General features: G+C 31.7%; 1 protein-coding gene and 1 pseudogene across 2 annotated transcripts; one reads left to right on the top strand and one right to left on the bottom strand.

Moving 5' to 3' along the window:
- The first annotated feature begins 3,509 nt into the window (after positions 1-3,509).
- On the top strand, positions 3,510-5,260 carry LOC140743489 (uncharacterized; annotated as a pseudogene).
- A 6,179-nt stretch (positions 5,261-11,439) lies between these two features.
- LOC140743102 (uncharacterized) lies at positions 11,440-14,099 on the bottom strand. Of its 2 annotated transcripts, none has more exons than XM_073074163.1 (7): positions 14,028-14,099; positions 12,870-12,938; positions 12,583-12,796; positions 12,432-12,505; positions 12,111-12,276; positions 11,978-12,018; positions 11,440-11,702 (listed from the first exon to the last, which is right to left on the bottom strand). In XM_073074163.1, exons 1-7 carry the CDS (start codon positions 14,049-14,051, stop codon positions 11,661-11,663), a joined length of 630 nt encoding a protein of 209 aa, XP_072930264.1. In that variant the 5' UTR covers positions 14,052-14,099; the 3' UTR covers positions 11,440-11,660. The 2 variants fall into 2 exon arrangements, with proteins under 2 accessions (XP_072930264.1, XP_072930265.1); XM_073074164.1 differs by lacking the exon at positions 14,028-14,099 and adding an exon at positions 13,883-13,955.
- Positions 14,100-15,077: the final 978 nt, after the last annotated feature.

Genomic DNA, 15,077 nt, shown 5'->3' with positions numbered 1-15,077 from the left:
ATAAGGGAAGATATTGAATAAATAATGTATCTAAATGAAGAATAAATAAAATATTATGTAAATGTGTACTTAAAGTTGTTTTATTTACACGTTTAAATGTTTTAACTAAAATAAATTGGTATAGAAGTGCATATTTTGGTATGTTTGTTTAAAGTCAAGATTTATGAAAGTAAATACAATTAATGTTTATCAAATATAGGTATTGTTTCTCAATACATACAATACAATATTTATATATCTACGCCCATTCGCGAAAAAATATATTAAAAAGTATAAAATGTATATAGTCAGTTAAAATAGAATGACAGATGACATTATTACGGTAATCACTACCGCCATGATGTTTTTCCACTATTGTGTTGCAAGTTTAAGTGTAAATTATTGTTTTTTAACAATTAAACGAACATGATTTGAAGAAAATGAACCCCTACGAATTGTTCTTTGCATGTTATCTTAGTTTTTAGTATAGTGTACAAAAGGTGGCCGGGAGCCCATACATTTTGAAACATCTCCTTTCGAAACCTAACCTGAATAATCAAATATAATAAAAAAGATGAAATTAACACGCATTGACATATTTTTTTCTACGCTGACATCGGATAACATCTTGACTTTTACAGTTTGCTCTGCCTTCTTACGAATTTTCGATCAGGCCACGTGTCCTGACGCGAGTTTAACATTATTTACCCACTACAAAAGTGCACAACCCCGCTAAAGAAGTTTTCACTTCAATAAACGTGAAACGGCATAAATATCATCATCATTAGTGAGGTACATAAGTGAGATTATTTTTCTATTGGTTAACGACGAAACTTTGTTTAAAATAGTGATTAGGTGATTTTTTTTAATAATAAAAATGTACTTAAGTGTTATTTCTTTTGCATGATAATTAATCAATTTTATATCTGCCTCAAAGTCGTAATAAAAGTTGATCGTTTGACTATAGTAATTACTAATTACAGATTTTCGAAAATACAGGCCGGAGTTAGTTAGCTCAGGAGAACCTGAAAGGTCGACAGCCTACTAAAAACCACAACTCTCCGAAGCCATGATGAAGAACATGAAGAGCTACTTCAATGAGCCAGATAACATCAATAACTGGAGTCCAATAAGTACAATATTATAAGCAGACTGGTTTGTTAGTAACATGTTTTTTGTAATATTTGTATTACTTTATAGTACGCGTCTCTGACAAGTCGAAGTTCCAGATTTTGACGACCAAAGTTCATTCCTCCCAAGCCCTGGGTAAATATTCCACCAGACTGCTTTGTGGAGAGGAACACCCTGTTAGTATCATGGTGTACATTGTCAATTGTAAAAAGGACCATGAGGCGTGATTAATTAAAGCGGGCACCAGAAAATTGGTTACTGCTTCAGCTCAAAGAAAGGTTCCCTCGGGGTGAAAAGTATTTTTTTACACGTGAATCAGCATCTTGCCACAAAGCTAAGAGTAACATTTCTAAAAAAAACATTACTGTTTCGCCTGGGCAAGGAAGTCACTAGACATGGACCCATGAACCCATCACAAAATCAAAACCCTAAATAAAGACTTGTATTACAGCACAGAAATCCAGCCTAATATACTTAATTGTAATTGAACTTTGAGAACATAATTAAGTTTTAAATAGTGAAAATATACACTGAATTAAATAACAAAAATATTTCAAACAATTATGTTAAAAAAGCCAATTGCTGCTACATTATCCAACGTGGCAGAACTCGAACCTGCAATCTTCGGATCAAAGTCCGTAGCCTTAACTATTAGGCCACACGATCATTACGAATATTGCGCAATGATCGTGTGTTGTTGTTCTTTTCTGTTCTATTTTAAATAATAAGTGTAACTGAACGTTTCTGAAATCTTTATTAACTAAACGATTTTTTTCTGGAATGTGCAATTATAGCTCAGTACGTTTTTTCACTGCGAACCAGCCCCTATCCTATTTTCTGTTCAAGTATGTCGTGGTATTTACGGGACAGCCTTTGTATGCCAAAAACGATTAGTAGAAGTACATTATTACATAGACACGGCACTTTAAATGACTTAATCCGCAGGGCTTTTGGCACCGTCTCTGTACCGGCCTCACTAGAACCAAGTGGTTTGTGCAAGGACGACGGGTGTGGGATGTAACATGTGTGGACACTGTAGCCCCAAGCTAATTACATGACATCTGCAGTAGTGTTGGGGCTACAGCCGACCACGTTCAATTTCTCAAGCGCCGCAAATACTCTCCAATTATAGAAGAATATGAATTTGCAGCGCTTGCAACTGAGATGTTGGCCCCGTGGTAAGCTGACATGAAACATTTCATGAAAGAGGTACCCCACAGGGTTATCTTCGGGTGACCAGAGGGCTGGCAGCATTTTTGCCCAAAAACGAGCCTCGCTATATAATGCAGCTAGATAACGCTGCCAGCGTTCTAGGCACTATGCCACAAGTAGGAGTTTTGGACGACATATTAATTTTATAAGTGTTAGAAATATATTCAAGTTAATTAATTATAGTATTATTTTAATTAATTATTTTGTGTTAATTTTATAATAATAATTATACAGTGCCCAATTATACAGTCACTGGTTGTATGCGTTACATGATTGTACGCGCTTGGCGCGAGAATTGTATTTTACGCGGGAATAATAAACGTTGTAAATTGGACCAAGAAATAGTTTTATTTTATTATAAATGTAATTTATTATTTATTATAATTTATTTTTACTTACTTTTAGTTAAATTTTGTTCACTTACAATATAGAAATAAATTGTATATTTACTTAATAATTAATTAAACGAAATTGTTTGTTCACAAAGGTCGCAAGGATCCTATTTGTAGAACTTACGGTATTTTTAAACCTCTGTAGTTACTCACATAATTTATTATTCACATTTTGATTAAATATACTTTTATTTTTCAATGTGACTATTTGTACAGGTACTGGACTAATAAATTATATTTATTCGTACATTTATTCAATTTTTTTTTTTAATTTAGAATGAATTGGATGATTAGCTTGTTTTTTAAGAAGATATTATTATTTTTTTATTTTTAAATTTATTGCTACGAATTTTTTTTAATAATAAATTTATTATAAATAAACGTGAGTATGATTGTTGTGTGTTCTTAGTGGAACGCACCGTATGGAATTATGATTTGATTGGTGTAATGCATATTGTGATTGGTGAACAAAAGGAGGTAATTATAATTTAAATACTCAATTTTTATTTTTATTTTTATGTAAATTATGTTGAAATAAATCAATGAAATCAATTTCAATGGAAAAGGTAAGCTATTAATTCTTTTTTTTTATTTTTAAATAAAAATAATTATTTTTCTAAAAAAGTTTCATTTGTTTATATTTCCGTCATTCTATCATAAAGTATTTATAATAAAATAATTCAATTTGAGTTTATTTAGCTTGTATAAAATATTTTACAAAGTGGGTAATTATTAAATTAATAAAAAATATATATTTATTTCTTAACATAGAATTGTTTTTTAATTTTAATACTGATGACATATTCTTCAGATTCCGATTCTTCAGATTCCGAAGAAGAATATGAAAACGATGAAGGCGAAGAGGAAGACGAAAACGGAGAAGACGAGAATGAAGTTGATAATTCAGATGAAGCTGCTGATGAGAATGACAAAGTCATGGATGAAAATTTATTGAAGGAAGGTGACAAATTTGATTCTTTTGAAAAGTTAGAGAAGAAAGTAACAGATTTTGAAGAAAAAGAATACGCGTTTTTTTATCATCGAGATGCTATGACAATTGAACGATGTCGCACAAAAGGAATCAAAAGGCATGTTGAAGCGTCCCTTATGTATTACAGCATCAAATACTTTTGTATTCATGGAGGGAAAAATTTTATATCTACGTCGAAAGGAGCAAGAAAAGCGTTCTCGTTTCAGAAAAAATGTCCAGCATTTTTCAGCGTCGTAGTGGATAAAACTGGCCACTATCTTGTCATCAAATCAATTAACATGAATCACAATCACGATAGAAGTGAAAATCTTTTTCGACACTATCCACGGAGCAGAAGATTAACTAAAGAGCAAAAAGAAAAAATTGCGGAGTTATTAGATCTCGAAGCTAACCGAGTGAAGGTTAAAAATATGATGGAAAGTCAAACTGATAAAATAATATTGCTAAAAGACCTTGATAACTGCAAATTAAAAAAAAAAATAACAAAATTTGATAATTCGCACCCTTCAGAAGCTAGAAAATAAATTTAAAGCACAATGGTTATTGTATGAAAAAGAAAATACGTTTGCTGGGCTGTTTTTTGCGACAGAGTCCATGATGTCAGCGATGGATTCATATCCTGAGTTTATGGGAATCGATGCTACCTTCAAACTTTTAAATATTCGCGCTCCAGTCTATTTAATGGTGGTTGAGGATCCAAACGGTTGTTCTGAAGTCGCTGGCGTTTGCATTTTGGTCTCTGAAGATAGGGAATCAATTAACTGGATGATGAATTCCTTCAAAACAGCTCACCCTAAATGGGACCAAATAAAATGTGTAATGACGGATAAAGACATCAATGAAAGAGATGTCATTAGAGAAGCTCTGCCATCAGCAAACCTTATTATTTGTGCCTTTCACACTCTCAGAATATTCAATCGAGAAATTACAACCGATAAAAGAAATATCACACGCGATCAAAGAGATGCAGCAAAATCAATTCTTCAGAAAATGGTTTTTTTCTGAAACAGAAGAAGAATATGATTTATTATATGAAGAGTTGAAAGAAATGCCACAATCTGTCGTTGATTACTTTAATGAGAACTGACATTCTATTAGAAATGAATGGTCACTAAATAATACCTTCATGCATGGAAATTTTCTAAATAATACAAATAACAGACTAGAGTCACTTAATAGCAAAATTAGACAGGCATGCAACTATAATAACTCCTTGGAAGAGTTTGTCGAAAAATTGATTACGTTTTTCTGCTGTCGGAACTCCGAACGAGACCACAAAGCAGCTTATGCATACCAGAAAAAGGAACTGATAACGTTTGAAGAAAGTTCCCCATTAAAACAATATCATGACTTTCTAACACCTTATGCATTTAAATTCGTGCAAGAAGAATACGATTTAAAGAAATTCGTCAATGTTGATATTGATACGCCAGAATCACAAGAAATAATTATCAGTTATGATGGTCTAAGTCGAATCGAAACATCTGTTGATTCATGTGATTGTACAAAATTTAGAAGCATGACTTTACCTTGCAGGTATCAACTATGCATATAACACTTATACTAATACTATTTATAAATATCGCATCCAAAATGCCATAAAAAAAAAATGTAAAAAACGTTGACAAAAAGCTCTACAAAAAATTAAATAAAAATAATTATTAATTATTATTGAATTATTTTTTTACATTTTTAAGCTTAGAATATGTTTTCAAAACGATTGTCAAAAAAAAATTACACAAATTCTTATCATTTTATTGGTGTTTTCAGGCATATATTTGCTGTTAGAAAACTGAAAAATATTGATCTTTACGAAGAAAACATTTGCTTGGAGCGTTGGACCAAAAAATATTACTTCAAAACTCAACGAGTTTTTAAAAAAAAAGATGTTCAAGCTGAGATACCAGAATGTATTATTTCATCCCATCAATATCAAAGAAAAATTCTTTCTCAGCACGAAAAGTTTAAGAAGGCTTCACTTTTAATAAAAGATCTTCCAGGCTTAGTTGCAGAAAAAAGTAACGATTTGTACTTATAACGGATGAAAAATTTGAGTGATGTACTCGATGCGTATCGAAATGGTGAAGAGATAATGATTGTTCGAGTTAATAATAATAATAATAACAAATTAGTAGACAGTAATAATATCGGAGACGGCATTAACTCCAGCGATGACGATGACGATGTTAACGAAATTCACTTCCGTAAAAAAAATGTAAGTCGCGGTGATGCCAGTTGCTCATACGACAATAATTGCAGCAATAACGATGTCAGTTGTGTTGATGGAAGTAACCGCAGCAATGACAGTATTGACGATGACATGAACCTTAGTGACGTCGGTTGCGTTGATGATACTGATAAGAGCAGTGATAGTAACACCGAAGATAAAATCTATAAAAAAAATCATATGAATCAAAATTATTTAAAAAAAGGCTAGAAATATCATCATCGTCATCCTTACCTGACTCAAAATCTTGTTCTCATTCTGTTGTCATCGACAATCAAAACTTACATCTATTTCCAAATGTAAGTAATATAAATGAAGATAATATTAATTCTATTAAAAAAAGGAAAAAATCACCATCTCCTGGGCCTTCTACATCATCATCAAATGTATCAAATAGCGTTAATGTTAATAAAAAAATTAAAATATTGGAGAATATAATTATCCAACCGGCTATGAGACAACGAGGACGACCGAAAGGAGCAACGCAAACAGCGATTGGTTTACCAAAGAAGAAAAAATCAATCCAACCGTTTGTCAAGAAAACAATATATGATAAATTGTCAATCATGCTAAATTGATTTGTAAATAATGAAACTGTGAGTAAAGTATTAAAAAATAATCACGTAATTCAAGAAGATGAAGTGGAAACAATTCCTGATAATGTATCATCTGCAGTTTTAGATAAGCAAGTGAAAATTAATTTAATGAAAAAATATTTTACGGCTGATGCTTGGAAAATAGTGGAACAAGTTTACGAGACAAAAGAAAATTAAACGAATGGGAATGTCCTTCGTGTAAAGAAAATTTAAATACGACAGTAGATGATAAAGAAAAAGTGAAAACAAGTATAGGATGTGATTATTGTTGTGAATGGTATCATTTGAAATGTACGGGATTAAAGCGTTGTCCACGTCAAATTTATTGGATGTGTAAAAAATGTGAAAAAAATTAGTATATTCTAGTATAATTAAATTAATTTTAATTTTATGAAAATGTAAGAATAATTAAAAGTTTTATAGAATTAAACTTGACTAAAAATAAGTAATTTAAATTTAAATAAGTTTTCAAATAATTTAATGATTTTATATCATTTAATGTAATAAAGAGAAATAACTCTTGAATGAATGAACCGATTTCCACGCGGTTTTCGACGTAGTTTTTTAAACCTCATTAAAAATCTTCAAGTATAAATTGATCGATCGAGGAATTTCGAAGTAATTCAGAAAAAATACTTTCTTCGGTTTTCTTTTGACAAAGATAACTCAAGAAAGAATTAATCGATTTCGAACAGGCTGATGGCGATCGACGTCATTTTTTGATGTTAAGAGCTTAGTTTCTAAAATCGATCGGTAGAGCCGTTTAAAAGTTATTAAAAAAAAACATTTCAAAAAAAAAAAAATTTGTAGTTTTTTTGAGATTTCTCAAAATCTACCGGTTCGAATCGGATAATAATAAATTGTTTGTCCAGTACCCGTATTAATAATTATAAATTATTCGTACGGTAACCGTATTAATAATTATAAATTGTTCGTACAGTACCTGTATTAATAGACTCGGCCTTTATTTTTCACTGCCATTCATTTTTCACCTTCTTCACTCTTTCTAAACAAAATGTCCCAATAAACAATTTACTTGACCAGCATAATATATTGTAGATCAATTACTTTTAAATAATTATATGTAAGTAAAATAAAACATTGAAAACAATTTCATTATATTTTTCACCATTTATATTCTCTGTCAACAAATTCCCTAAACAATGTCAGTCTTTTATTTTTATATTTTCCAAAATACGTTGTAACTCACCAGCACTTCGAACTACTTTTATTAACATGAAGTATTTACTTATAAAATATTTAAATCAATTCGTATATATTATAATATACGAATTATTTAACCCTTACAATCGACATCCTAATAATGATATTATATAATATTATAGCCATCATATATAATATTGGCCTCGCTATAATATATAATATTGACTATAGTCCGACGCCGGGTGGCAACCTAATAAATAACCCCTACTTATAAAATCTTTTGTTTCTGTAATAATGTTTAGTAGTATTTGGACATTGGGGTCGGCACCTTTAATGGTGTAGAGTGCAGTAATTCTATGAAAAAATTACCAATTACTTTTTATTTTACTTCGACGTAAGAATTTAACTTGGAAGGAAACCATTTTCATTTACCTATTGCCGGAACTATAAATTTTTGAGGGTTATATTCAAATTACCATAATTTTTAACTTATCTTACTTAGAACTACAACTTTATAGTCTTAAGTTAGCTCCGCGTCGTCAATCCATTACTGTCCCACTTTTGTGCACGGGTCTCCTTTCAGAGTGAGAAGGATTAGGCCACAGTCGACGGCGCTTGTGAACTGCGTATTGGTAGACTTTACATATCTTTGAGATTTTTTTAATATGTCTTAGGTATGTAGGCTTATTCATGATGTTGTCCTTCCGTGTTGAAGTAAATTTTGAAAAATCTGAAGTGCTTGGGATTCGATTCGAATGGACACAAAATAAAAAGGTACAACAGGAACAGAAAAATACCCTTATTATTATGTGGGTCGGACCTTTCGATCTAGAGACCAAGGAACCACTAGGCTATCACTGCTTAGCTCATATTCTGTCACATTTATGTACAAATAATCAAGAAAATAATTGGCCAAGCGCGACTCAAACTCGGACGCGGAGGGTTCCGTACCACAATTTTGTACGTGATGTAACTATAATTTTAAGGTTTACGGAATTTTTCCTTTAAACGTGCTATAAACATCTTAAGGATTTGATTGCCTTGCGAGTAGTTGCGAGTTTGGAAATATGCGGTTTAAATTGCTGTTTCTTTTGATTGCGTTGACATAGAAATTTGGTTTGTTACAGGTATTATAGACCTGAGTATTTGATATGAATTTCAATTTAATGCCTCTACGCGTTCATGAGGAAAGGGGTAGTAATTTTAAATTATTCAAAGTATTTTTATTACTAAAACTTTATGGTTTCCGCTAATTTTCCTTTATCTGTGTTATAAGACGTTACTTCGTACCAAATTTTAAGATTCTGAGTTTACGGGAAGTACCATGTAGGTTTTGATTTCCTTGCGAGTTTTGAAAATTTGCGGCATAAACGACTGTATCTTTTGATTGCGTTGGCCTAGAAGTTAGATTTTTTTATTGCTTCAAGGGACAGTAGATTTGAGTATTTGATATAAAATTCAGCTTAATACGCATTCCTGAGAAAATGGGTCTTGACAGACGGACGGAGAGACGGACAACAAGGCTTCCGTGTTTTCCTTTCGAGGTACGGAACCCTAAAAAGTGATCTGAGGATTGAAGTACCGAGAAAAGTATTTATTTTTCTTATCAAGTAAGTATCTGCTTATTTTGTGTCGAGTCCGCCTTCTTAATGGGCAAAGAACTTTTATTTCGCCCTCGAAATTGCACACAATCGTATAACCCATACAGCCAGTGACTATATAAATGGGCACTTATTATTATAAGAATAACACATCATGAATATAACACAAAATAATTAATTAGAATAATACTATAATTAAATAATTTGAATATATTGCTAACAATAGGATGTGGCAAATTAAACATGCATATCAGAGACATTCGAACTTAGCCTTCAGTGGTAGTAACGCAATTGTGGCCAACCTCGTAATCCCAAAATTAATCTTATTAGGGATTGATTACACATGTTCATGGGCATCAGTGGCTACTTACAATAAAATATAAAACATGAAGGTATTGTACTGAAAATCCTGTCATCTAAACACAATCCTGTCAAAGAGTTATACGATTTTTAACATTAACGTTTTCTTTAATATTATGCGTTATTACTTATCACGGCATGTTTCCAAAGGAGACTGAAACGATTCTATATATTTCTGGGCCCGAATGTAACAAGATAAAATAGATATGAATTTAAAGGTTCCATGTTATTAGTCCCTCACTGGAAATTCTATAGATTTCGACAGTCTGAGAGCTGAGATAAACTGGTTTTAAAAACTAATTATATATATTCAATGAAAAGTGTTTGTCAAGTCATAATATGGTAACTGTCAAAAGTGTCGAAGTGTCATGCGTGAATAGTTATGATAATTCCCACAGACTATAATAATACAATACTGATTGAAATCGATGACAAATCAATAATAATATTTTTAATTATTATTTAGTTTATTGTTTCTTTATTATGAGATTATATTGTATTATGATGCGAGTGTATGCTGCATTAATTTACATGTAATGCAAAGGTTTTCTTTCCTTTAAATGTTTAATCGTTTAACGATTAAAGCTAACTGAGTTCAGGTAATATTATTCAATAGAGGATCAGCCGTAGGATCAACATACTTCAATAATGAACCTACATACATAAGGTTTCAATAAAACTATTTTAAACTTTTTAACTATTTTATCTTGTCTTGTAGCATGCGTATCATTAGAGACATTTGTATGAAGATCTTTGTCTTCAGCAGCAGCAATGCATCTTGTATTTTATGCATCAGATGTTCATGGGAGGTAGTGACCACTTATCATCATTAAGTCTGCATGCTTGTTTGCTACTTCGATATTATTAAAAATAGTTCAGAACCTCTGAATGTCATTTCGTTGTACTGTAATAACTGTTCGTTGTACGAAGCTGTAAGCTTTGAACGCCGCCCAGTTTAAGGAATTTAAGATAGAATTCAGAAAAGCTCTATCATCTTTAACAATACATTAAAAGACTGGTCCTTTGTTCATCGTCTAATCAGGCTAAAGTACAGCTTGGCGCAGAGCTATGTAAGTTCAGCAGGGTAGAAGTTGTGACAAAATGGCAATCTAATTTACAATTTACAGTCAGTCGCCTCATCAAGAGCTTGTTAAGCGGTCACGAGCTTCGCACAGCGCTTCGCGATTTACCTTGTAGCTAGCAGACATGAAAGCAGTGCTTATGTAACTTAACTCTAACTTACTCTTTACCAATCTCAACAGTGATAACCATGATGTTTCCATGCGCATACGCATCGCCTCCGACGACTGGAACATTTATAATATGTAGGTACCTAATTAAGTCGAATGTACAATATCCGTCTAAAATAAGACTGTTGTATTTCAATACTCAGGTCTTAACAGTAATGCCTATTGTGCCAGATTGTAACAGTGTAACATTAACAGGGCAGTGAAAGCAGCAACGGCTCGTGATAGAGTTGTAAAAGTAGGGCAAAGAGAATTTCAGTGTTCTGCTTTAGTAAAAATAATATATGCTCTCTGCTTGGAGATGTATGATCAAATATGTATGCTCTCTTTTAAATGTTACAAATTGCAGTTCAAATGGAATGGAATGCAACATTGATCACTAAGCAATGTTGTTTATGTTTTATTCAAAACTTTATATTTTTATCGATTTTGTAATTTTTCTATTTAAATTTTGAAACTTATATTTTGACTGAAACTTTTCCAAATATAGTGTTGTATAAGAATAGGCTAATGGAATTTAATATGTAAATAAAGAAACATTTTATGAATACATATTTATTTCCAAATAGATGAGTTAAATTTAAATACATAGTAATATGAAAGATCGAGTATATATGAAATGTATTGAATTTAGTAGTTTAAATGAATATCAATATGCTTGAGTGTTGAGTTCAGCGTAAGCTAGCGTGTTAATAACTCATTTGTTAGCTGCATGATTGTAAGCCTGCTGATTATTATTTGGATTATGATTTTCAGCAGTTTAGGCATCTTCAGCTACCATCAAGCGTTGACGCTTAGGCTCCTGAAAAAAAATTTTTTATATAGCTAATTTACGACCAGACCCCTACTGAAAATATATGAAGATGTCATACAAAAACAAAATGAAAATAATGCAATGCAAAACATATATCATACGGATAAAAAGTGAAGAACAAAGGTCCATAATAAAATTCTCTTTTTATTAAAACCGGAATTTCACCTTCGCTTTAATTGACACAAAGGATAAGACGCTGAATAAAGTATAATTCTGATTTTAATAAGATAGCACAGCAAATTCTTAGTTCAAATTATACTCACACCGCTAGCCCCTGAAGGTCCAGGCTGTTCCTTGGCATCATCTGTAATGTAGGTGATATTATAATATTAATACCCAGTATTATAATGTTATCTTTATTAAATCTATTATATTGTATCTTGAAATACTACCCACCAATTTTACGTTTTCCATCCTGGTTCTTCTCAGAACCTTCATTTGACTCATTGTCGTCAAATTCAGAATTGTAACTTGAATCAATTCCTGGGTCGTTCTCTTCGTTTCCCCCAGAAACGCTAAATCTCATGTAATATACCGGACGGAGCCTGTTCTTCTTCCGTACCTAAAAAGTAAAGGATAAATTATTGATTAAATTACTTATAGATTAAACTGGATATTATTATCTATTGATTATAATGGAGTCTACTTTGAGATGCCTTGTTAGAAAACTTTTCAAAAAATATGAATATGTAGATACAAATAATTGTCAACACTTACATCACCAGCAGGACGTGATTCCTTTGAAGAGACAGTGGAAACATTGGGTCCATCGGCACCCAACACCATCTTTTCTGTAAATTACATAATATATATAATTGATGACAGAAATGTTCATGCAATGTATATGGGTTATCTAAAAAAATCTTACCCTTGAAGTCCGGAGCTAGAGTGTTGTTGCTTACACCATCTGATGCCCCATCAGTGCCCTCAATTGATTCATCATCAGAATCGTCAGACGAATCAAAATCAAAATCATCTTCATCCTCATCGTACGATGGATTAGCACATAATTGATGATTCGCCTCACGACGGCGTCTGCGCAACTCGCGTAAAGCGGACCTCTGTTTATGGACGTACTGAAACTGAATGTTTTTTTTAAGTTTTTCTGTCACCTAGAGTAAAAATAATGATTTTCTGAGTAAAGAAGTATGTTACCTCCATTAAGGCCACCTTAATCTCCATAAGAGACATCTTGCTGAGTCGCGAAGGAACTAGCCTGCACCCCTGGGTTCATGAAAAGAAATCCTGAATTAATATTACTTAAGGTACTATAATAAATAAATTATTGTTACTGCACATTAAAAATAAGGTACAAATAAGGCATAGGATTAATAAAAAATGTAAAAAATTAGATTCTTTATTCAATTTTATATCAAAAATATTACAAATGTTATATTAAATATATAACTATTTCTCAATTGTATTTCTTGCAATCTGCGAACTTCGGCTTCGACGCTTAACTTTATTCACATTTAGCATAAATCAATTGTTATGTTTGCTTTTATTTTTTTTACTGTTCATTCTTCTGTTCCCTTCTGTTTTACAGTTTCATTGCATTTGCATGATCTCTTTCTTGGTGGCGGCGCAAAAATTGTAAGAACATTTTATTTCCGTGGAACGTTCGTCTTATAAAGTTTAAAAACAATTTGTACCCCTTTTTTGAAATTATGAAATCCAAAAAGTAAAATTGCGTCCTGTCGCTTTTGCACGCTCAGGACCAACAATTGTAACATTTCAATAGACTATTGTCAGTATTCAATCCTTCACATAGTAGTGTAAATGAATGTACAAGAGATAAAAATGGTCAATTGAGTAAATAAAGAAGTTATAATTCTCCGTGATGTATTTTTGCGACGTCTTCCACAACATTTTTTAAGCCGCAAGTTATCTATAAAAAATATTTATAATGTACCCGTTAACTATTTTTTTCTCTGAAAAAACAAAATTTTTGTTATCTTCACCTGAAATATTATTTAGTTTCTTAGCACTTTTATACATAAACGATACAAAACGGCATTTCAGCAATATTATAAAAGCTAACCAAAGTAAACAATTATAATTACAATAATAATTCCAAACAAATATAATGACAAACTTATTAAAAATAAACTTAAATACGTAAGCAATATATTCACATAACAAGCAATAATAATATGGGCTCTGCTTACCGCTATAACAGATCTCCTTGTTACAATCCCTTTTCACAATATACACTAAAACACTTTCACGTGAAAGATTCAACAATAAGTCACATCAAAATATAATTATACAAACATAAACTGTAAATAATCACAAATAGAATTGTAAATATACCTCTTTTACTTCGTAGAGTTCCATTGCTTACGTACAAGCCGAAGCACTGACGAGCGGCGCGGCGTCCCCGGGTACTATATATGGACGCGGGGGAGGTGGGCTGAGCCTCACACCATCGCGGGACGCCGGCCACAGGGGTGCATTTCTGATATCAAAAGTAAACCTTAGAGAATCGTAATAGAGTACACAGCAGGTTGGTAGAAAAAGCCGAGTGCAGCGCGCTTCATGCTTACGCTTCATGCTTACACGAGGCATAGGGTATGCCTATGTTTAATGATTTGGGGAACTGTCTCGTACGTCCACACTTATAACGTTTCTATAAGAGTTTCTATAATAGTAAAATATGGAATTATGTATTCCTGACTACTTGTTAAAATATATATTTTCTGTCGCCAAAATGTCTTATTTCGGGATTATACACATTTTATTTTGATACTGTTTGCAACATTAAAATAAAATGTGTATATATATATATATATATATATATATATATATATATATATATATATATATATATATATATATAAATTAAAATAAATAACCTAGTAAGTAACTTGATATTATTAAGAAAATAAATGATGTTTTAAAATTTAAGTTAAATATAATTTATTAAGAAACTATAGCTATTTCCATATACCTAATAATATCGGAATCTTGAGAGATATATATTAATATTAGTAAATTAAGAAAAACTGTCTCAGCGTTTCCAAGTAGTCCAAAATAATATATAAGTTAATTTAAACTAATTTATGTTTTAACTTTAAAGTATTAAAATGTCTAATATATACGCATAAATACTGAATGAGGTATTTCGTTAGTGTAATTTATTGGTTACCCTACAGCCACAGCGGCCATTACAATTTCCTGTGTATTGATTCAGGGTTCCAAAGAGGGGCCGGTTTCCTAGGATACCTGGGTATGCTCACCCAACCCCACCTTTCAACCAAAACGACACCGGATCCATATATTGCCACATATAAATCTATGGATCGAGGTTTCCTATATTACAATAATAACATTTCTATAGTTAACCACATTGAAAATATTTAC

Source organism: Epargyreus clarus, unplaced genomic scaffold (genome assembly GCF_041222505.1).
Source record: "Epargyreus clarus isolate Ecla_fem2 unplaced genomic scaffold, WU_Ecla_fem_2.2 ptg000007l, whole genome shotgun sequence".
Taxonomy (NCBI): domain Eukaryota; kingdom Metazoa; phylum Arthropoda; class Insecta; order Lepidoptera; family Hesperiidae; genus Epargyreus; species Epargyreus clarus.
Note: the sequence above shows the minus strand (reverse complement) of the source record. Positions and strands in the feature narration are given on the sequence as shown.